Below are 23,683 nucleotides of genomic sequence, written 5' to 3'. Positions count from 1 at the left end.
TTTTCCCAATAATAAACCTACGTTATATATAAGCAATGGGCAACTTATATACCGTACAACTCTTGTCCCATGAGTTGTGGGGGTTTTGTCATCCTTGGAGGCATAGTTATTTGACTTTTCGACTATTTTGAACAAGATGGCTATTCCAAAAATTCTGATCAGATGTCCTTGGGGGGATAGCACCTAAAATGGGCCTGGGAAGGGACTTGTTGTCCTCCAACCACTTTTAGACACCCCTCTTAACATGCTCAGAAAGTTTTAACATAATAACCTCAGCTGTTCTCGAAATGTTGCAGATACACCTTTTTGATTAACTGGATGCAAATAGTGTTTTTCCATTTAAACATTCCCCCTTCCCCTAACGATAAATTCTGTATTTAAAAAAGGGTAAATTACACAATTTACAGTCTATGGGGGGGGGGTATTGCATCACTGGAAGCTTAGTTACTAGACTTTTTGATTATTTTGAAGAAAATTTGTTTTTTTCGTAATTTTGATAGTGTTGAGAGGAGGGGACATATGAAAAGGGCAAGGCGGCTGATTGCCCTCCGATATTTCTCCAAAATCCCCCTCAACATCACCTGTAATTTTCAACTTAATACCATCAGTCGCTCCTAAGTTATTGATGATGCGCCCTTCTGACAACCAGCAAACACACAGTGTGTTTCATTGTGTTCAGTATCCCTCTCCAAAGCTGTGGGGGGGGGGGGCTATTTCATCCCCATAGGCATAGTTATTTAAGTCTTAGATTATGTTGAACGAGATGTATATTTCAAAATTTTGATTGAACCTTTTTGGAGGGAGTGAAACTAAAAAGGGCATGGGAGGAGTCTGGCAGTTCTCCAACATCCCCCTTAACATGTCCTGAAAGTTCTAACTTAATACCCTTAGCCGTTCTTAAAATATTGCAGATCCTCCTTTTGGATAAACTGGATGCACATAGTACCTTTTTATTTAGTATAACATATCCCTCAACATTCTCCAATGTTTCACCTTAATCTTGTCGGTATACAGCCAGAATCAAACATTTACCCTTTTCCTAATGATAAAACCTGTACGTAAACAATGGGCAAATTGTGTAATTTAGAATACCTGCCCCAGAGCTGTGGGGGCATGGCCTCCCTTGAGGTCTTTTTTCAGGGTTTTAGAGCTCCTTAGCGTAAATTCATGCTTCACTTGTAAATATAAACTTAACCTATTTTGACTTTAGATTTAAGTACCTAACCATAAACTTAGAGTCTGACTTTAAAACTTAACGTATTTTGACTTACCGCAGCTAAAATACCATAGGTTTTTATGTTTGTCTGTACTTTTATGCCTACTTACCTTTAATACAGGGTAAGTAATGCTTACATACTATATACATATTTTATTACATACTTTATGTTTACAGTCACGGATCAAGGGAGCTGGGGCGCAATGACGTGCTGGCGATTGTTATATTTTGAAAGTGTTGGGTGGTGAATTGAATGGTATGTTTATCTTTCAGCTACCGAATTAATTGAGCGTTCGATAAACCAACCGCCTAAACCTTAAAGAGCTTGATTTCACTCAAATCTTAAACACTGAAAAATGATTCAAACATCAGGTCTCACCTTAAGTTTAGGCCATTTTAGTATTAGTTGGAAACGGCGAGCGAAGCGAGAAGCAAATTTTGAGTTTTTAATCAGCGCTAGTTCAAACTTAATCATAGGCGAGTGGTTGAGTTGAGTCAAATAGGAGTTGAGTTAAAGGGGGGTTTATCTAGTTAGAATTATTATTAATGTTAAGGGAGGCAGGGAAGATGTTAAAAGTAGAATGGCATAGATATAAACGGTATCAAAAATTAGTCGCATACGACTTATTGAGGACATCCAAATTCTAATAGCTATCTTATGATGGCAAATTTACTTATTTGGAAATTAATCTAGGAAGTAACGTATTAGCCAAAAACTTTTCTTTTCTAAACTTGTCACTTATTTTGCTTTATTTCTTTCAACATGGCTTGAAATTATACTTTAAACCATTTTTCGGTTGGCGTTTTGACTGGCTGGGAGATATGTTTATCAGTATTTCTGAGCTAGCCCTGATGAAGATATCAAACATACAACACATTCTGAACAACAAATAGTAACCTTCTAAAAAGTGTTTTTGTTTCTTAAAAGTGTTTCTGCATCAGCTGTTACTGAGTTTCTATATTATTTTTATAGTGACATTAAATAATAAAATGCAACATTACTAACAATCTAATTAACTAATTCTTTTAGGCATTTTTCATTTCTTCCAACTCAGTTCCCCTGGAGCATATTTCTATGACAATACCCTTCCGAGCTTTTTTACCTTAGGAGGTAGAAATCAAAATATTAGTATAAAAACTAAATAAATTTTTCCAACGCCGTTTATAAAGGCTGGAGGATGGCTTTCCTCTGAGGGAATTTGTCATCAGGGTAAAAAAAAAAACAGGAAGTGTATAGATTAGAGTCAAGTTATATTGGACAATTTGAAATACAAGGTACTTTTACTCGTTAAAGTACCTTCTTTCCTTAATTTACTTTTCAAAAAAATATTGGAGAATTATAAATAAATTATAATTTCTAGCAATTTGTATTGCTGGGACTTGAAAGTTATTATGTCACCAAGCTTCTCTAGATCCGTAGCTTTTGCAATTTCGGGAAGGGGCTATGTGTGACTTCAGCAGCTTCAGGAGATGAACTTTTGCATCTTGAGAATATGTCAGAGTACAATAGAAACTTTGAGAAGTTAACCACAATTTACTTAAGAAGGCAGAAGCAAATTAATCCATAGAACCCAAAAACATGTATGAAGATGAGTGTCAAGATCCCTTTTGCTTAGGATGAATGAAACAGCCAGGGGTAATTCTTAATGAACAAAAGAAATTCGATCAGGAATCTAAGGTGCGAAATTAGAATTTTTCAAAGATTTCATTTTAATATTTGAATTAAACAGAGGAAAGTTTTAATCAATTTGGAACAAGTACTTTGATTGATTTGTACATGCAATTTACTAAATATCTGATCTGAATCCAGGCAAGCATGTAGGATTTTTTTTTCTCTGGGGGTGGGGAATAATACAGTGGATTTCTGGGGAGGGGGCCAATAGTAAAAATATGGACGATTTGAATAAGTGGTGCCCCGAAATGCCAGAATTCTTAGAATTTGGGGAGAGGTAGGCGTGTAAAAATTTTGATGAATTATTTTTTCCTACTTCTAATTTCATTGAGTGCTTTCTGTGTCATAACTAAAAATAAAATTCACTAATCTTTCTGTTTTATAGTTAAATCTTGCAATTTAACTTTGCGGGCCCTTAATCCGTAACAATTCTTTTTTTCCGTCAAATTCTATAGTGTATCTTGTAAATTTGCTATTTCGTTTAATTGCCAACCAGGGCTAAAGTCTACTCATCCTTTTTGCAAATACAACCCTTATTCACTCACACTAGCAAATACTGAATTTATGTTTCCCATGAAAAAGAAAAATGTTACATAAAAAGTGTTGACGTGTCTGCACAGAGTAAGGAGGGAAAGGTTATATGAATCCACGGGGCGTAAGGGTGGGAGATCAGTGGAAATTTATGAGACATTTTACGTCACAAGTTTTTTTTTTTTTTTTATTCAAAGCACGACCAAAACCTCTTTAGACCAGGCTTTTTATGATCACTTTTTCTTCTTAATAGAAAATTTAGTGATATTGCATGTAGAGATAAAAAATACGGACTACTCTTAAGGGGTCCGTGAACCATACGGTGAAGCTGAAATGTGCTACTAAGGACATAATGTCATATTGATATAGTTAGTAACTGCTGGCCTAAGCCATACATTTATATATCAAACGTGATCTACGGCAACAAAAGAAAAAAAGGGAAGTAGAAATCAAGAAAATGAACAAAATTCATATTTAGAGTTAGGATCCTTTTGTTTGAGTCCTATCCCCTTCTTAAAAACGAAAAAAGTGGTTTCAGAGAAATTAGATTAAGAGTCGGATCTGCTAAAAAAAAATTATTGGAGTAAATTTAGACCTTAGTAAGCGGTCAGGACTCCCCACGTAATGGCTTTGAAGAATTCTTTACACTCTTAATGATACTAAATAACACGTTTGGTGTCTCAAAACTCATTTTTGGACGCAAATATCTTAATTTTTTTGAAATAATTGGACCCGTTGAAAACATCTGTTGACCGTCTGAACAGTGTTATAACATCAATGTAAACATTTATTTATTTCAAAAATACTTAATTTACAAGCAAAATTACATAGATATGGAATTTACAACTTTTGATGTATTTTGCATGGCCCAAGTCTGTTGCGTAGATTTTTATTCTCTTCCTGAAGGGCAACAAGGGTTGCATGGAGCTTTGTCAGCACAGTCCTTGGATCATGCTCCTCTCTCTCAGTCAATTGATCCTGTAAAACTTTCACTTTTTCTCTCATTTCTAATATTCGCTCAATCAAAGTTTCTCTAGGCAACTGAAGAGCTCGCGATTCTCTTTCATTTTGATAAACATTCTGAAAATCCTGATCAAAAAATTCTTGATCCCTTACAGAACTAGAAACGGAATAATCACGTGGCAACTCGTTCATTTTATTAAAATCTATAAACAGGTCACAATCATCATGCTCATCCATGATGAATTGGGTGAAATTGCGAGGAGCTTTGGGAACATCTTTGGGTCTGAGTGATGGCATATCAGCTTCATAGTCGTAATCTTCGATATTGTCTTCCGAAAAGGTGCCTTCTGTTTCTTCACATAAAAATTCGCTTTCGGTTGTATCACAAATTTCCTCAACTACCTCCTCCTCATCTTTTGTCTCACTTTTAAGGTCAGTTTGACCAATATTAGTGTCTAAACCATTTTTAGAATCCATCAGTGTGGTAGCTGAGCTATCCTCTGTTACCGAGGAGCTCACGAGTGGCTGTTCATTTTCTCTGCCAGGAGTGTTTTCATCTATACTTTCTTGTGGCATTTTATCATCCTTTTCCTCCACAATTTCTTGTTTTTCACTAGTATCCATATCTTCTTACCTAAAAAAGTCATTAAGATTTAGATTCCTGCTACTAAACCCTAAATAAATTCTTTCTAGATGGAAATTGTACATCTTGATGATAAAATCTAGTTAAACGCTAACCTTCGCAACCAAAAGAGAAGACAAAAAGTAAAGAAAAGGAAGGAAGAAAAAATAGACAATGAAAAGACGAGAAAACAGTAAACGCAAAAATAATAGGGGGAATTCACATGATTAGTACCAACAAGGCATCTTCTTGGCCTTTTTTTTCTTATGCGGCTGTTCTATTTTGGGATTTCAGTCAGTCCTGTAAATTTCATATTTGATTAGCAAAATAATAAGGGGAATGCAGGCAGCAATGAGGCGAATAAGGTTCGGTTTAGGCATCAGGTTACATCCACAACGCCATGCGGTATCCTTTCAAAAATAACCAATTTAATCAGGTTAATAAAAATGTAAGAAGATCGACAAAAGTGGATTCAGAGGGAAGAGCAAAATGAAAAGTGCAGACCCAGAGGTGAGCAACCCAAACTATGCAAATACCTTATATAAAACAAAGGCTGCATTAGACACATTTTAGTAGAAAGGGGAGTAGAGAGTAGAATAGAGTAGAATATTTTTATTTATAACACGTACATAAATAAATGTCACAAAACAGCGCACATGCCTGGTGGCATACTTTAGCGCTGAAAATATTGCCAACGAAAATACACAGCCATTTTCTAACTAAATTTTACAACAACGAAAAAGAAAATCCTAATGAAAAAAATGCTTAGCATGTCATAAGATATTTCTTCACCAGTCTTAGAAAATGTCGCTTGTTGCTACATTCTCGAACTGATGCAGGAATTGAGTTCCAGATTTTTGGGCCAATGTGACGGATGCTGAATCCCGCTCTCGATGTCGGGCGAATTTCGCACGAAAAGTCTGAACGATGCGTAGTATGATAATTATGAAATTGAGAATTAGTTGAGAAAATGCCGGAGAAATTTACAGGTAAATTACTATATTGATAATCATGACAAATAATAGAGATAGAAATTAAATGAAGTTGGTACAAAGAGAAAATTCCTGAAGTCCCATATAGGTGTCTAACTGAAGTTCTGCAATCAACATTAAAAAGAATCCTCATTGCTTTATTCTGAAGTATTTGAAGAGATTTGAAAACAGACGGAAAGGTAGATGCCCAAACCGAAATGCAATAGAGAAAATATGGGTGGACGAAATAATAATAAATAGATTTTATAATAGCTTTAGGAAAAAAGTGACAACGACGAGTTAGCATGCCAATATTTCGGGAAATTTTTAACGACAGTGTTTTTACATAATTATGAAACGACAAATTTTCATCTAAAATAATCCCAAGATATTTGAACTGATCCACCCGTCTTAATTCAAAACCATTCAAAAAAAGAGAGAAGGTATCTGACACTACTGATCCAGTTCGCGAAAATAACATATACTGTAATTTTTTTTAATTAAGAGCTAGTAAATTCCTTGAATACCAATCAGATACAGTTAGTAACGTACTTCCAAGGTTCTGGAAAAGAACTGATAGGTCCCGGTGAGAAGCAAAAATTACTACATCATCAGCAAACATTATAATTTTACAAAGAGGCAAAACTTCTGGCAAATCATTTAAAAAAAGAATAAATAGAATAGGCCCAAGAACAGAGCCCTGAGGCACTCCGTAATTAACTGGAAAAGTTTCGGAACGGAGATCACGAGATTTATCAACGCAATCTAGTCGTCTCCCAGAAAGGTAAGATAAAAAAAATTTAACAGCTTGTGTTGAAAACCCATAAGACTTTAGTTTAAAAAGAAGCAACGAATGATTTACGGTGTCAAACGCCTTTGCGACATCAAGAAAAATCGCCAACGCGTGTTGACCATCATCTAGTGAATCATTAATATTTAGTAAAAGCTCACGAATTGCCAGTTCAGTTGACTTTCATTTTATAAAACCATATTGAGACGTGTGTAAAATTTTACTATCAAATGAATATTTTTGTAATTGACTATTTGCAAGTTTTCCCAAAATTTTGATGAAAATCAAAGGTAGAAAAATGCCTCTAAAATCTGAAAGGTCAGTTGAACTCCCAGCTTTAGGTAATGCTATAACATTTGCTTTTTTTAAAAGCTCAGGAAAAACCCCATGCATAAGTGATAAATTAAAAATATGTGCCAGCAAAGGTGAAATGCTTGACGCTATTTGCTTTACGGTTTGAGCCGAAAATCCAAAATCGTCCTTAGAAAAACTCCGTTTAAGCTTCAGAATAACTTTTTCAATCTCATGAGGCTTAATCTCAGAAAAAGAAAACGAATTTTCCGCATATTGATCATTAACTGGAACAGAAGGGGAATTCAGTTGCATATTCATAGTCAATTCAAGTCTAGAACCAATATTACTGAAATAATCTCCAAAAGCATTTAAAATTTCATTGGGCTCTGTAACATTTTCTCCATTTAAAACAAGGCAATTAACACTAGTATTCTTACGACTATGAGGACGTATCTTTTCATTTATAAATTGCAATTTTTTTCTCATATCCGATTTATACTCAAAAATTTTCTCTTTATAATATTTTCTCTTCTCATGTCTGATAATTGATTTTAACTTATTCCTATAAACTCTGATTTATTCAAACGACTCAGGTGTCTGTAATTTTAAATAATTCTTAAATTTTCTATTTTTATGTTTTAACGATGCCAAAATACCTTCAGTAATCCATGGGTCAAATTTCTGCGCAAACTTTCCATGCGAAACTCGTGTTGAAGAAGCCCGATCCCGCAGTCGCATCATTTGATCAATAAAATCTGAAAACGTAGCATTTGCGTCATCTGAGCCATAAACCAAACTTCAATCATGGTCACCAATTAACTGACGTAGAACTTTACAATCAATCCATGTATATCGCTTTTTTGAATTATCAATTGTTGAATCTCGATGTTGTTTATTGCTATTCTTTAAATTTAAAATAACACTCACCGGAAAATGATCTGACATATCAGACAAAATTACTGACGATTTTTCAGCATCAAATAAAACAGGAGAAAAAAATATATTATCTAATAATGTAGCTGTGTTAGCTGTAACTCTTGTCCGCAGAGAAATACTTGGAAGAAAATTAGAACACAACATCATAGTTAAAAACTCCTTATTATTTCCAACATCGAGATTCAAAAGATCAAAATTAAAATCACCCGAAATAATAACGGGTTTTTTCAACGCTTCCAGATTTTTCAACAGCGGTTCAAAAACTTCAAAAAATATTTTTGGGTTACCCGACGGAGATCGATAAAGAGACCCGAAAATAAATGGATTACAGCCCAAAGGTACAACTTCAACAAAAATAATCTCACATAACCCTTCATCAAATACAGACAAATCACTGAGAATACTAAAAGACCAGTCATCGCGAATATACAGCATCTGACCTCCTCTCGCATTCTGACACCTTGTACGAGAAATACACTTCATCCCGGGCAGATCTAACATTGTAAGGGGTTTATTAGCAGACAGAAAAGTTTCGCAAACTCCAACAATGTCTATAGGACTAGATGCAAGCAAAAGCTTCAGTTCATTGAATGCACTTTGTATCCCCTGGGCATTTACATGTAACGATCTGATCGGAAAATCACAACTTTTTGTTTTATCCGATAGAAACTCGCCTGAAGAATAATCACATTCAGGTAGATTATTTACATAAGGCATATCTTTATCACTTCCGGTAGCTGAATTTAGAATAACATCTAATTTCAAACGAGAATCAAGAAAACACTGAAAACGATCCATAAAACAAAAAAAGAAAAGAAAAATTTACAGCTTCATAGTTTAAGCGACAGGCTCATACGACACATTGCGAGTCTGAACTACGTTAGAAATTTTTTTTCATGGAAGGATATTCAAACCGCACTTGGCATAAACAACACCTCATAAAGTTCATACATTTTCAATTCGACTTTATTGCGTGCAAGCTTGTAGATTTCTCTCCTTTCCCTGGTTAGAACCTCATTTATATAGATTCGGGAACCTTTCAAATTCTTGCGTTTGCGCAGGATCTCAACTGCAGATGCCTCAGTAAAAAATGCAAGTTCAATCGGAGTTTTTATTTCCGAGGCACCTCCCAAACGCCTTGCACCCTTGACAACGGATTTATCAAGATTAAGTCCCATTTCACTGTTAAGTCGAGCTAATACTTTCTCAACAAGGTGAGGCAAATCACGCGCGGGAGAGTCTATCCCAGATACAATGACCTTAGTCAGAAGAGAAGACTGGTTTATATCATCCAGCTTAGTTTCAAGCTTTTGGAGCTTTGCGCAATTTTGGACAATTCTTGCCCGCAAATCGCCAAGTGATTTCTCAAGCAGTTCAAATTTACCCCTGAATTGCAGATCGATCGCCTCATAGACAGCTTGCGTAACAGTATCAAGAAAATCTGACTTAATCTGTGTCACCGGAGAACTCCCTAATCTACTGCACTGTTCTTCCACTCTCCTACGAATTTCATCCTGTATGCCGTCACGAAGGTTAACAATTTCTGACTGCATCAAGTTAACCGACTCAGATAAATCCCCGTCTAAACCTTCCGAGTCCTCCGTACACAGCCTTATCGCTCTCTGAACATTTTTTCTTCCATCTCTCAGCGCTTCTTCATATTTCTCCGCGTAAGCCCATATATTCTCGGACGTTACTATTTTAATTTCGTCAGTTCCGTAACAGCAAACTTCATAATTACTTCCATCACCTTTGACAGGTATCACCTGCGTAATTTTGCAAGGCCACAGCTTTTAATATTTAAATTGAGCAAACGCCCGGTTTCCCACTTGCATAGCTTCAGCAAATGACAAAATGAAAAAAAGAGCAAAATCTCTCTCTCAAAACGTCCGCAAACCTTCTGTGCATGAATGCCTAGCAGCGACTGATGGCAGTGGGCGGGATCAAAAAAAGGTAGAGCTGAAAACAGCCAATGGAAAATTTACCAAGTATCCAAGTTAAAATATCCAAAAAAGTATGATACAATTCTCTTGTGTTAACTAGTCAATGACTGAATCTATACTGAATCTATACTGGGAGGGGGACATTGCACGCTGTTGGAATCAGTTACACCAAAATTCTTAATATCTATATTTAACAAGCTCGAAGTGTGGCCCTTGGTCCTGTGTCCCCTTACCCCCTTCCCCAAATTTGCAAAAATAAGATTTGGATTACTTCCAACACGTGGCCACTCCAACACGTGGCGATTCTTTAAGGAATGGTCCTAAATGATTAAATTTTGATCACTACAAATAATTAAAATCAAAGTAGAACTTTCCACAATCCTAACACAATAAATATATATTTTGCAAATAGTGTTTGATTTTCATAAAAACCTGTAGTTCAGATTTTATGAACTTTCTTATTACAAATCTGAGACTAATATTGTAATATTGATATAAAAAACAAGAAGTAGTATTCCGAAACTAAAACAAAACACAAATAATATTTTATTCATAGAACAGACAATCCTCAAAACTTGACAGAGTTCAATTGACAATTCGTTTATGGCATTTCAGACAAGCAACATTATCATAACAGAAGCAATATTATTGAGCAGCATTGCGCTTCTTCCTGATAGTCACTAGATTTTTTGGTATTGTCATCTCAAAGAAAACACTGTGCCTCTTCGTTGCCGGATGATGTGCTGAAGGCAGGACACTCCCCCTCACAGTCTTCAGGGCAAGGGTTATAAGTTATGCCCTGGAGGCATATAAGGTTTTTTATTGAAAGCTGTGTGTAGAAACTTGAAAAAGGGCTCATTCGATTGGAAATTGAAAGGGCTAGTGACCTATGTAAAAGTCGAAAGTGATTGGAGGGCAACTAACCCCCCTCTCACGCCCACCTTTTCCTCAAACACATCCAATCAAAATTTTGAGATAGCCATTTTTTTAAAGGTAGTTGAAAGTTGTGGAAATTATGTCATCCCTTTAAGGATGACAACCCCCCCCCCACAGACCTCAGGGCAAGGGTTGATAAGTTATGCCATGGGGGCATATAAGTTTTTTTTTAAAGAAAGTGATGTTTTAGAAACATCAAAAAGGGCTCATTCGATTGGAAATTGAAAGGGCTAGTGCCCTTTTTAATAGTCAAAAGTGATTGGAAGGTAACTAGCCCCACTCTCACGCCAACCATTTCCCCAAACACATCCAATCAAAATTTTCAGATAACCATTTTGTTCAACGTACTTGAAAGTTTTGGAAATTAGGTCTTTAAGGATGACAACCCACCCCCCCCCCCTCAGGGCAAGGATTGTAAATTATGCCCTGGGGGCATATAAGGTTGTTATAGAAAGCGTTGTCATATAAACTTCAAAAAGGGTTCATTTGATTGGAAATTGAAATGGCTAGTGCCCTACGTAATAGTTGAAATTGATTGGAGGGTAACTAACCCCCTCTTACGTCCACAATTTCCCCAAACACATACAATCAAAATTTTGAGATAACCATTTTTTTCAACATAGTTGAAAGTCCTGGATATTATGTCTTTGGGGATGACAACCCCCCCCACAGTCCTCAGGGTAAGGGTTGTCGGTTATGCGATGGGGGCATATAAGGTTTTTATATGAAGCAATGTTTTAGAAATCAAAATTTTTAGATAGCCATTTTGTTCAACGGAGTTGAAAGTTTTAGAAGTTAGGTCTTTAAGGATGACAACCCCTCCCCCAGGGACCTCAGGGCAAGGATTGTAAGTTATTCCCTGGGGGCATATAAGGTTCTTATAGAAAGTTCTGTCATAGAAACTTCAAAAAAGGCTCATTTGATTGGAAATTGAAAGGGCTAGTGCCCTTTTTAAAGTAAAAAGTGATTGAAGGGAAACTAACCCCCCTCTCATGCCCACCATTTCCCCATACACATCCAATCAAAATTTTGAGATATCCATTTTATTCAACGTAGTTGAAAGATCTGGAAATTAGGTCTTTGAGGATGATAACCCCCTCAAAGTCCTCAGGGCAAGGGTTCTAAGTTGTGCCCTGGGGGCATGTAAAGTCTTTAAGAAAGATTTGTCATAGAGACTTTAAAAAGGGCTCATTTGATTGGAAATTGAAAGGGCTAGTGTCCTTTTTAATAGTCAAAAGTGAATGGAGAGCAACTAACCCCCCTCTGACGCCCACCATTTCCCCAAACACATCCAATCAAAGTTTTGAGATAGCCATTTTGTTCAATGCAGTTGAAAATTCAGGAAATTATGTATTTGAGGATGACAAACCCCCAAGAAGCCCCAGAGCAAAGGTTGTAAGTTATACCCTGGGGACATATAAGGTTTTTATAGATAGCGTTATTGTAGATACTTCAAAATGGGCTCATTCAATTGGAAATTGAGAGGGCTAGTGCCCTTTTTAATAGTCAAAAGTTACTGGAGGGTAATTAACACTCCTCTCACGTCCACCATTTCCCAAAAAAGATCCAATCAAAATGTTCAGATAGCAATTTTGTTCAACATAGTCAAAGGTTCTAGAAATTAGGTCTGTGAGGATGACACTCCTCCCAGAGCCCTCAGGGCTTATTTCTAAGCTATGCCATGGGGCATATAAGGTTTTTATTGAAACCTTTGTTGTAGAAACTTCAAAAAGGGCTCATTTGATTGGAAATTGAAATGGCTAGTCCCCTTTTTAATAGTCAAAAGTAATTGGAAGGAAACCAACACCCCTTCCAAGCCCACCATTTACTTAAACACATCCAATCAAAATTTTGAGATAGCCATTTTGTTCAGCGCAGTTGAAAATTCTGGAAATTATGTCTTTGAGCAGGACACTCCCCCCCCCCAGTCTTCAGGGCAAGGGTTATAACTTATGCCCTGGGGACATATAAGGTTTTTATTGAAAGCTTTGTTGTAGAAACTTAAAAAAGGGCTCATTCGATTGGAAATTCAAAGGGCTAGTGCCCTTTTTAATAGCCAAAAGTGATTGGAGGGCAACTCACCCCCCTCTCACGCCCACCCTTTCCCCAATCAAAATTTTTAGATATCCATTTTGTTCAATATAGTTGAAAGTTTTGGAAATTAGGTCTTTGAGGATGACACCCCCCCCACACTCCTCGGGGAAAGGGTTGCAAGTTATGCCCTGGGGACATATAAGGTTTTTATAGAAAGCGTTGTTGTAGAAACTTCAAAAAGGGCTCATTGAAATTGGAAATTGAAATTGCTAGTGCCCTTTTTAATAGTTGAAAATGATTGGAGGGCAATTAAACACCTCTTACAGTCACCATTCCCCCAAACACATACAATCAAAATTTTGAGATAGCCGTTTTTTTTCAATGTAGTTGAAAGTTCTGGAAATTATGTCTTTAAGGATGACGACCCCCCCCCCCACAGCCCTCAGGGCAGTAGTTGTAAGTTATGCCCTGGGGGCATATAATGTTTTTATAAAAAACAATGTTGTAGAAACTTCAAAACGGGCTCATTCAACTGGAAATTGGAAGGGCTAGTGCCCTTTTTAATAGTCAAAAGTGATTGAAAGGCAACTAACTCCCCTCTCGCAAACACGTTGTATGGGGGTATGATCCATTGTATGGGTCTCTTGACTGGTAACAAAGCTACTGCATTGAACAGATACATCAGTACTGGGACATTTTGAGCCAATCTTATTACCCTGGTTTAAGTACTTTTCAGAGGTAAAAAGAAAGAATTGTCCTGAGGCCTTCTGCAGGGTAAGAACTATGTCCACTTCAATTGCAGTGGAGGCCACATGCATGTGGTGTAAGCATTGATGACAATCAAATGACAGGCTGTCTTTTGTTGTTCTGCCACATATGAGACAACTCAGGTCAGAACCTGAGCAGTCTTTTCTTTCCACCATTATATTTTCTACAGCAGCCATAAGTCTTGGTGCTATGCCAGGAACAGCTGGTGATTTCGTCAACTCGTTTTGACTTGGGAAAATAGTAGTCGTTTTAAATTGATCACGGTTTTTCTCATTGTTATTTGGCTGTTTTTGAACTGTTATTTTTAGACTTCAATTTTGTTAGGATACATTTTTTTGGAGAATCTTTTTGCACACAATTTACACACATAAAGTCTTCTTCAAGTCATTTGAGTACACAGTTTTTCCACAGCTAAAGTGAGACCATTTATTGCATTTAATACGCTGCATGCCACCTGTTTTGCTGGTTATTCTTTTTGATCTGATGCTGCAATGTTCTGGATCCATAATAGATACTTATGCTATGCACAAAGAGTTCAGTTGAGTTCAAAGAGTTCAATCCTCTAACTTAACTAAATCTCTTAGTCTGAGCCTCTGTAGTTAATAAATCACTAAATCCCAAGGGAATTTATATTAAGTAACAAAAATGTCAATAGCAGGTAAATAAAATAATCAGCTTATAAATGTCTCTTAGAGAAATCACACAAGTTGAAACCTTACTTTATTAAAAGGTTAATACCCAAACATATGGTGTTCACACATAGAACTCTGAAACAAAAGTTTAGTTTCCATTTATTTTTTAGTTTGGTTTCCATTAATGTTAGTATTTAAGGGTGTTTGAGGTCACTCATCTTACTTTATAAAATTGGTAAATTTCCATAAAAACCCAGCAAATCTCCAATCACAAAATATTGATGTGATGCTATTGCCCAAAGCACATATTTCTCAAGAGTACTTAAATATTTTGTGCAATTCTAATAACCAGAGGGAGCATTGCCTGTGCTTTTTTCCCTTCCCTTTCTTCTGCCTGAAATCAAGCCAGTGTTGCATACAGTTTAAAGAAATCGCTAATTGTCAGAAACCAAAAGACTCATTTTGGAATTGCCAATCCGTTAGTGCTGCTTGACGACATTGCTAAGGATCTGGCGTTTAATACTCCAAAAATATGTACGCCAGTGATCCTCTTAGTTATTTTTTCCCTGCTTTGTAATCAGTGGACATAGTCATGTTATTTATGTTGTGTTTTCGTTTGTATTTCCTTGCTGGTTACATTATAGAAGAGTATAAGGATAAGAGAGAAAAACTGAGAAGATCAGCAGCATCTTGAGAATTTTATAAAAATTTCTAGTGTTTATTTATCTCAAGTTACCGGAAGGAAACTCAACCAATTGTGCACCAAACCACTCTCTGGACTGCACTGTGGTGTTTCTTTTTTGTGGGTGGTAAAGACCTCCCTTCAGAAGAGTGAAATGGTCTGGTATTGGAATTTCTTTTCTTTGGCATTAAAGCTTGTTCAAATAGTCAATGCTAGGAAGACCCCCCAAAGTCCCTCTGGATCCTACCCCAAATATTCCCATAAAAGTTCCACATTCACCCCCTCTTGGCTGGTAAAGTCTCTCTCAAAGCTCACATGATGGGTCAATCTCAATGGATAAGACAATGGTGGAGGTGGTGTCTTATGTCACTATCCATGATGAAAACAAAAATGACTTTCAAGAGGTCCTTTCAAGGAGCTCCAAAAAAGGGAAAAAATCTCCCCAATCAAAAACAACTCCCCTCTCCTTGCACCAACTCCACCTTCACCAAACCTTGGAACTTGCCTAAAAATATCTCCTGAAACCCCCTTTGAGATAAATAAAATAACTCTAATAAGAGTGGCAATTTTCAAATTGTTAAAACCAATTTATTCATTAAACATCAAATGTGATGGATCTTTGCTTAAATCTTTCTTTACAACATCCTCTCACTCCATATGGGGATGATCTGCTTTTTGTTTGTCTCTAGGCAGTTGGGCTGACAAGGACAATCTTTGGCAATCTGTGATCCTTCATCCACAGCAAATCTCCTAGCCATCTCATGCTTTCTCTCATTACAACCCTAGAAAGTGGGATTGAACCATATTTTTTTGTACAGCTTACTATTTGAGATACAGTCAGTCAGTTGGATAACCAAATCAAACTTTAGGCAATTTTTCTGAAAACATCTAGCAACTCCTTTCTGTTTTTTGAAGTGCCGAAGCTTTCGAACCATACTTGACCACTGCAATCACTGCAGCTTCCAATTTTCTAATCTTGGTTCACAGACTTATCTTCCAATTCTTCCAAATTTTTCAACTGTAAAAGAACACCCTGAGTCTTGGCTATTCTACTTTTAACATCTTTAACTGCACCCACCATCTTTACTAATAATGCTACCTAAAAAGTGAAGCTGTCCACTTGATTGATGTTCTTATTACCAGCATCACCTCAACTTCACTTATTTCTAGTCTTAGCAACTTATTCTTCTTGATATTAATTTTCAAATCTATTCTTGCTTCACCTTCACTTATTCCCAGTTTTAGCAATTTAGTCTTCTTAACATTAATTTTCAAACTTATATTTGCACCCTGAACTTGCAAAACCTCTAAAAATTCATCCATTTTGCTAACATTTTCATCTAGGCTACTTTAATCACCAGCATAATCTTAAGTATAGGGGACTTTTACTTCCCCATTTGATTCTATGCTCTCTTAATACCTTTGCTGTGCTCCTGAGGACCATCAAAACGAACCATACAAATGGGGATAAAAAATAACCCTTCTTAACTCCTGATTTCATACAAAACCAGCTACTAACCTCTTTTCCTACCTTAACAGCAGCAATGTTATTCTTGTACATAGCACTAATCATCTGAATGTATTTATTGGTATACCTTGAAAAGATTTGTGCCAGTTATTTTAGTTTTATTGGCCAGACTAGGACAAAATTGGTTCAAAAGTTACTAGATAGTTGCTTAAAATTTTCTTCTAGAAATACATCAGCACAGTAGCTATAATTAGGGCCCTGAAAGCATTTGTTAATTTTGCTTAGAGGATACAAATAAGACACAAAAAAACTTACCATTTAGTTTTCTGTTATGTGCTCTTTCTAGTATAATTGTTACTGTAGTCACTTTTGCACCCTAACCCCCCTCCTAATAGGGCCAGATACAGTGATAGGCTTTATGAAAAAGTTTTTTTTTTCAAATTGATTGTATTTGATGTTATGAGTGGCAAACCTACAAAATCAGCAGTTTTTTATAGCCTAGGGCTAAATCTGGACATGTTATGGGTGACTGATGTGTCATTGCAGCAGTAGTGATTCTTATATTGGGAAAGATTTAAAAAATGACAATGTCCACTGGACTTTTTTGTGCAAAATCTGGGACTGAATTTGGTTGGACTTAGAGGCGGTGATTAATTGAAACCTAAGCCTAATAGGCTTGGCCACTTGTGGTCTAAAAGTGGAATACCATGTCATAAATATTGGCATATGACATCCCCTCTCTTCTATATAAGAAGCTTCTCCTGAATAATTATGTGTAGGTAAGATGACTCTCTGGACTTGAGTTGGCTTCTAGGCAGTGGTGGCAAGTCACAAAAATGTAGAGGGCAAAATGTATTTTGAAGCCTAGAGAGGGGATAATTTTTTGTTGTTTTCATTTTTCAGTAAAAATTCCAAAAAAAGGTATTTTTCAAATGAAAATACCAAAACCATTTTTCAATGAAAATACAAAAAAGTGAAAAGGGTCATTGTTCTAGGGGGTGGGGGGGGGCTTTTCATATATTGATTTAATTCTAACAGGCAGGATTTTAATTTTAAAATTGGATGCTAACATTTCTAAGAGAGCCCAATTTGGGCTGAAGACCTGGTCATGAAAGTTCAACATATATAGAAAAAACGACTTGGTATGTTTTTATGTCTGGGATAACCCACTAGCTAAAAGGCAAAATACAACTTAATGCATGTTTTAATACACTTCCTAAATATACTAGTTATCATTGTAAATTTTATTTTGAGCCCTAAAAAGGGTTTCATGGTTCCTTGTGTTTTTGGGCAATCTGCCTTAGCAGAAAAGTGACATACCATTCAATATTCTTTCTAAATATCAATCACTGCTGTTAAAATTGTACCCCAGCACCTTTCCCCTTCCATAATAGTTAAAATATAGCTCCAAGCTATTTACAACTGTTTGTTGATCTTGTGCATTCACATTTTTTTTTGTGTTTATTATCTCACAAATAGTTGTTTCTTAATGACAAATAGAGCCAACTTGAAAAAAGCCAAATACAGCACTGAATAGGAAATTAAACAGTATTTTTTTTTATATCTGATATCTTACTTCCAATAGCAAAAAAAATTGCACACAATAAGAAACAAGGTTCCACTTTAAGGGCTCAAGATGGAAATTGCAATAGTAGCAATTATTATATTTTATAATCAATATTCCTTTTCATTTCTTCATCTAAACCCAATACATAATACCTTAGTTAAAAAAGGGTCATAACTTCAAATACTTTAAACAATGACATTCTGAATAATCAGCTACAAATAAGTATGAGCCTTATACATAAAGGTCAAAATGAAATTAAATATGGAAAGAGTCTCTTGCTAGGTTAGCAAATAAAAATATCCCTGCAATGTATCATGTGCAAAAAGGTTTATTGACCAATATTTAATTATACTTCCCTTGGCCGGAAAGACAGCATGGTTATCTTGATTTTATTTTATCTTTTCACTATTTAAAGGTGATGAGTAGTTGTCATTTGGATATTGTTCTGTGTTTTTTCCTTTTATTTGTATGTTCTATTTAATTTAGTTAAATTTTTCTAACAATTCTTTTTGTTGATAGTGGTTTCAAGACATGAAATAAAAATTCTCAAACCTTTCTTATTATTAAAATTTGTGTTTTTTTTACCATCTTGAATTAAATATCATACCTGTTTTCCTATATTTTAATTTGTTTTATTTGTAAATGGAAAGGACAATGGTCTAAGAAATTACCTAGTGCCAGATAGAGCCCTAAATAATATATTCATCCATTTTTTTTCATTGCAGTTTTTTTTATTAACAGGCATTGTATTCTTATTGCAGTCAACAGTATCAAATTATTGTGAAATAGTCAGAACAGTTGGATAAATAAAGTTTTTAATAGTAATTTAAAAAACATAGACAAAAAATGGAAGGAAACATGAAAATTTTATTAGTGCAAAATTTCTGCCCATCATAAATTAAGAATTACACTATTCACATTGTGGTAGGCCCTACTTTCCTGTAGTTTTGTATAGCCCACAGTCAGGGGTTATATATGGCCCTATTAGGAGGAGGAGGGTGGATTTGTTTGTGGTAGAAACCATTTGGCTGGATTTGAAAAGTGTTGTGCACTACCTTTTTGTTATTATAGTGTTTCCTTCAGAAGACAGATTAGAAAAGATTGGGTACTATCCCATTATCTGGGCCTCTCTAAAAAGTCAAGTTTGGCTAATGCTAATGAAAGAGATTGCTATCATTGCCTGCTCTATAACAGTTAATACATCAAAAACCAGTTTTATCATTGCCTAGTCTATAGTGATTAACCCAAGTGGGCTGGATAATGGGATAGTACCAAAGATTGTTATCCTTTTTAGTGTTTAGGAGAATCAACTATCCTGGAAGGAAGAAAAAGTGGAGGTAAGGATATTAAAATTTTCTCTTAGACCCTAATTTAGGCTATACTGTAGATATTTCCTGAGAGTAGTGCCAGGGTATCTTAACTGTTTATGGATAACCCTTCACAGTTTAGATTATAAAGTTTAAAAGCTCAAAAATTGAAATAGGGTTGTACCTCTAGTATGGGGATAATGCTTAATCTCAGACACATGATCATATAGATTTAATTTTAGTAAATTTAAATAGTTGAGTTTAGCTCACAGTTGGGACTAGGCTTGTTGAAATTGACTGGTTATAAGCTTGGGAAACTTTGTTTTCAAGATTTGAACTTTGACAAAAGTTGCCCTTATACTTAGTTTATATAAATAGGCTACTATTCTTGGTAAATTTGGGGCAGTTTATATTACTGAGATACAAATAAGGTGAACTTATCACTCAATGCTATTTATGCTCTTTCCAAATATAATACTTTTTTCTCTTATTTTTGGCTATTCAAAAGGGTTAAAAATGACAATTCTTACTTCATTTTATGCAGAATAGTTGTAGTTAATATATTTTAACTATAGCTTGGTTATACTTTACCCCTCCCTTGCCCCTCATGTGCAAATATATAGCCTGAATCATGTATTTCTTATGTGTTTTCTGGTTCTCAATTTTGTCAAAGTTGATTCAATTTATAGGTAAACCAATTCAAACCAGAGTGATCCTAACAGCAGTATATAAGTGGTATCTAAAATAGCCTAGGCTAAGAGAAAAATGGGTAATTTTTTGGCAAATCATATTATTGACTTACAACTAAAGTGAATATACCACTTGATGCCCTTTTTATGCTCTTTCCAAATATAATAATCATTTTTGTCATAAATTAATTTTACTCCCACCCCTATATACCAATTCAGGGTATATATTTGCACATTAGGAGGGTGGGGGGTAAAGTTTAAACTTACCTCCTATTTACATCAGAAATCAAATTTGCCCCCTCCCCCCTAATGTGCAAATATATACCCTGAATTGGTATATATAGCAGAGGGGGTAAATCAAACAAATTCATTTCTGACAAAAATGATTATTATATTTGGAAAGAGCATAAAAAAGGCATCAAATATCATGTTTACTTTATTTGTAAGTCAATAATATGATTTGCAAAAAAAAATTACCAAAAAAATGTAACATCTTTGAGGGTCTATAAAGGGCTTGACATTGAATTTCCAGCTAAAGCAATTATTATATTCAGAAAGATAATAAAAAAGCATTAAGTGGTATGTTCACCTTGTTTATAGGTCAATAAAAAAGATTGCCCCAAATTTACCTAATTCTTTTTCATCACAATAGGCCTACATGTCTTAGATTGGCCTAGGCTATTTGTGTCTAAGATTCAGTTTGTCTGTGATTTGAAAACTTTGTTCTAACTTTATCATCTTTCCCCAAGATTAGGTTCCAAGATTGAATATCAGTGCATTTAAAATATTATTAGGCTATTGTAGGCATATAGCCTATGATTAAAATATTCAACCTATTCACATTCTTATTAAGAAAATCTGAAAAAATTCAATGGTGAAACTACACATTTCCTTGGTGATATAATGGGCATTTACCAGTGAATTCATTATTGAATTGGTGATTAGCTTTCTGACTAGGCTACTGGGTATTTCTCTAAAATCTAGCACAGACCAAGACTGACATCTGTATTTATCCTAAATTAGCTATTCAGCAGAAAAAGATCTCTGAGAAACATAATTCCCACAGGTTCGAGGAAAATGGTTGGCTATATTTCGACTATTTTGATAGCCTCAGTAGCCTAGGCCTCTGTCTACCTTTGATCCTCGTTTCCTCAATTTGAATTCTGCTGCTATAATGTTGACGATTCAGGGCTCGGCACACATAGCTGATTTCGGGAACTGATTTAAGCAAGGGTATATTCCACGTCAAGTGATTATAATTAATGATGTTAAGAGGCGGGGCTTAGTGACAGTTTTTGGTGATTAATCATCATTAATTACGATTAATTTACGATAATCATTAAATACGATGAATTGCATGCCTAAAGCTTTTAAGCCCTAGTACATTCCTTGTCTAGAACGTAATTAATGATGATTAATTACCGAAAAACCGTCACTAAGCCCCGCCTCTTAGCATCATTAATTAGAATCACTCGTCGTGGAATATACCCTTGCTGAAATCGGCTCCCGAAATCAGCTACGTGTGCGTAGCCCTTAAATGCTACCATTTCAATGAACAGCCTAAAATGAATGAAACCACTTTTACGTAGTCCCAAAACTCACGTCAAAAGGGATTCTGGCGGCGGCATGAACAGTTCGTATCATGGGCAGAACACCACCAACACTCCAAACATTGTTTTCAGTTTTGTGGCTTAAAGGCCTGTACTGGAGAATATTTGGTAAATTACCTAGATGGTGCTCACAGTATATTGCTTTTAATCCAAGAAAGAATCTTTGTAGAGAAAAGTCTGGAAAAATCTATTTCGGTTATTCAAACTTATTAATTAAAAAAAATCTTAAAAGAAAATTTCAAGTAAAAGTTAAAGTGTCATGTTAAAGCCTGAGACAAACAGAAACTGAGCTCTACAAAAAACGTAAAACAAACAGTAATTCCTATCATGAATAAATAAAAGTCGAAACGGAGAGAAATTAAAATAAATAATCATGTCGAACATAAAAATAAAAGGTACTACAATTGACAAATAAGCAGATTTTAAAACAAGAAGAATTTAAACTGAATAATCCAGTCAGAATTAAAACGAACAGAATTTACCATAGACAAGAGTAGGGCTGCCACCCATAAACCTCTTAAAGGCCATACTGTCATTTGTGCTTCACTGCAAACAAAAAAATATATTTCGTTTATTAAAACTAATTTACGCTCGTCTTAAGGATCTTTACTTTTACTTAGAAGACTTTACTTTTTACTCTTTTCAGAATTTTTTTTTATTGTGTTCTATTCGTTTCCGATTGCTAAAATTTACTTGTTTAAATATTAAGATATACTGCTAAGAGGAATTGCCTGCCCACGAAATATCAAAGGGCAAAATAAGTATTCCTTGACTAAACAAGTTACGTTTATAATGAAAGTAAATGTTTATGTTTCCTTATTCTTCACATTGTAACGATCGGAAAAAAGAAAAAAGGGAGTTTTTGTTTGAAATTCTGAATCATTTTTGCTTGACAAAAAAAAAAGAAATGAAGATTGAGAGTTTCACTTTAGACTTTAGCTCCTCTAATGCATACTGAGACACAGAGGGCGTCGGTGAGCAGCCTCCAATCTTCTCACAACTGAGCCCCAGCGTAGATGTCCTGCAACTCTGGAATGAAACTTGTCTGGAAGGCTATTTTGTCCCGTTCGTACGTCCTACGGAGTGTGTTCTCTCGTCTTTCTTGGTGACAGGTGCCTTCCGGTTGCCAGAAGAGGCAAAAATTTCAAGGCCAACTGAAATACAGAACAAAAAAAAGAAACTATTTTGAGAGGACAGTCACCTTCTATCATCTGCGCCATAAAAGAAATTGGAAGGAAATACAAAAAAATGTGAACGAAATAACTTGGATACAGACACACTAACATATATGTGCTTTTTTCGTTCAGTATTTTCGTTGGTCCTAAAAAACATTTCGATCTTCACGAGCCCGTCTTTTTCATTAGAAAACCCATGTTTAAACAATTCTGAAATTGAATCATTTAAAGTTATTGCCTTAAGGCTGAAGCATATTTGTTGAACCTTTCCCCTATCTTGGACAAAAATTTTACCTCAAAATCTTGATTAAATATCTTTGAAGGTTAAGGGAGGCTGGGTAGCAAAAAATGGCTAGGAGGCTGGTTGAACTCTGATCACTATTAAGAGTGGACTAAAGCCCCCTCCACATTATCTCTAGTCACTCCTTCTATATGAAATAGTTCTTGAAAATAAAATATATTGCATTGAAGCCTTGTAGCTCATTATTATAGACAATGCGAGAGTTTTGCCTACAATAAGAACAAAAAAGTGCCAAATTATAATCAAATAATAGTTTCTTCTAAAGCTTTGAGATCTTATAATTACTTTGAATAAATTATGTCTGTTAAATATATGTGGTGTCAACATAGGTCGCTTTGGCGTAATCGTCAGCCCAGTGCTGCTGAATACCTCCTCTGCTATCCCTCCGGTAGTTGGCATTGATAGTGCCTTTAGTGCCAAAGCTTCTCTCCACGATATCTTAGAAAAAAACATTTCTCTGAAAATTTAAATAGGGATTAGCAGCTTCTGCAAAGTCAGAAGTCTGGAATATATTTTGTTTGTGGTGCCTTTGTTGAAGATGTTGGAATGAATCAATTGATATGTCAAGAGTAAGAA

The 23,683-nt window shown here is 35.5% G+C and overlaps 1 protein-coding gene across 6 annotated transcripts; it reads right to left on the bottom strand.

Moving 5' to 3' along the window:
• Positions 1-4,193: 4,193 nt before the first annotated feature.
• Positions 4,194-22,781, bottom strand: LOC148944039 (uncharacterized). 6 transcript variants are annotated; one of them, XM_089100119.1, is made up of 2 exons: positions 22,559-22,781; positions 4,194-5,016 (listed from the first exon to the last, which is right to left on the bottom strand). In XM_089100119.1, the coding sequence occupies exon 2, from the start codon at positions 5,004-5,006 to the stop codon at positions 4,260-4,262; it is 747 nt and encodes a 248-aa protein (XP_088956245.1). In that variant the 5' UTR covers positions 5,007-5,016; positions 22,559-22,781; the 3' UTR covers positions 4,194-4,259. The 6 variants fall into 6 exon arrangements, with proteins under 6 accessions (XP_088956245.1, XP_088956247.1, XP_088956248.1 ...); XM_089100121.1 differs by having other exon boundaries at positions 22,587-22,781; XM_089100122.1 differs by lacking the exon at positions 22,559-22,781 and adding an exon at positions 21,156-21,182.
• Positions 22,782-23,683: the final 902 nt, after the last annotated feature.

Source organism: Artemia sp. Qi Xiang Cuo, chromosome 14 (assembly GCF_049724085.1).
Source record: "Artemia sp. Qi Xiang Cuo chromosome 14, ASM4972408v1, whole genome shotgun sequence".
Taxonomy (NCBI): Eukaryota; Metazoa; Arthropoda; class Branchiopoda; order Anostraca; family Artemiidae; genus Artemia; species Artemia sp. Qi Xiang Cuo.
The sequence above is the reverse complement of the archived record's forward strand: the minus strand, read 5'-3'. Positions and strand labels throughout refer to the sequence as shown.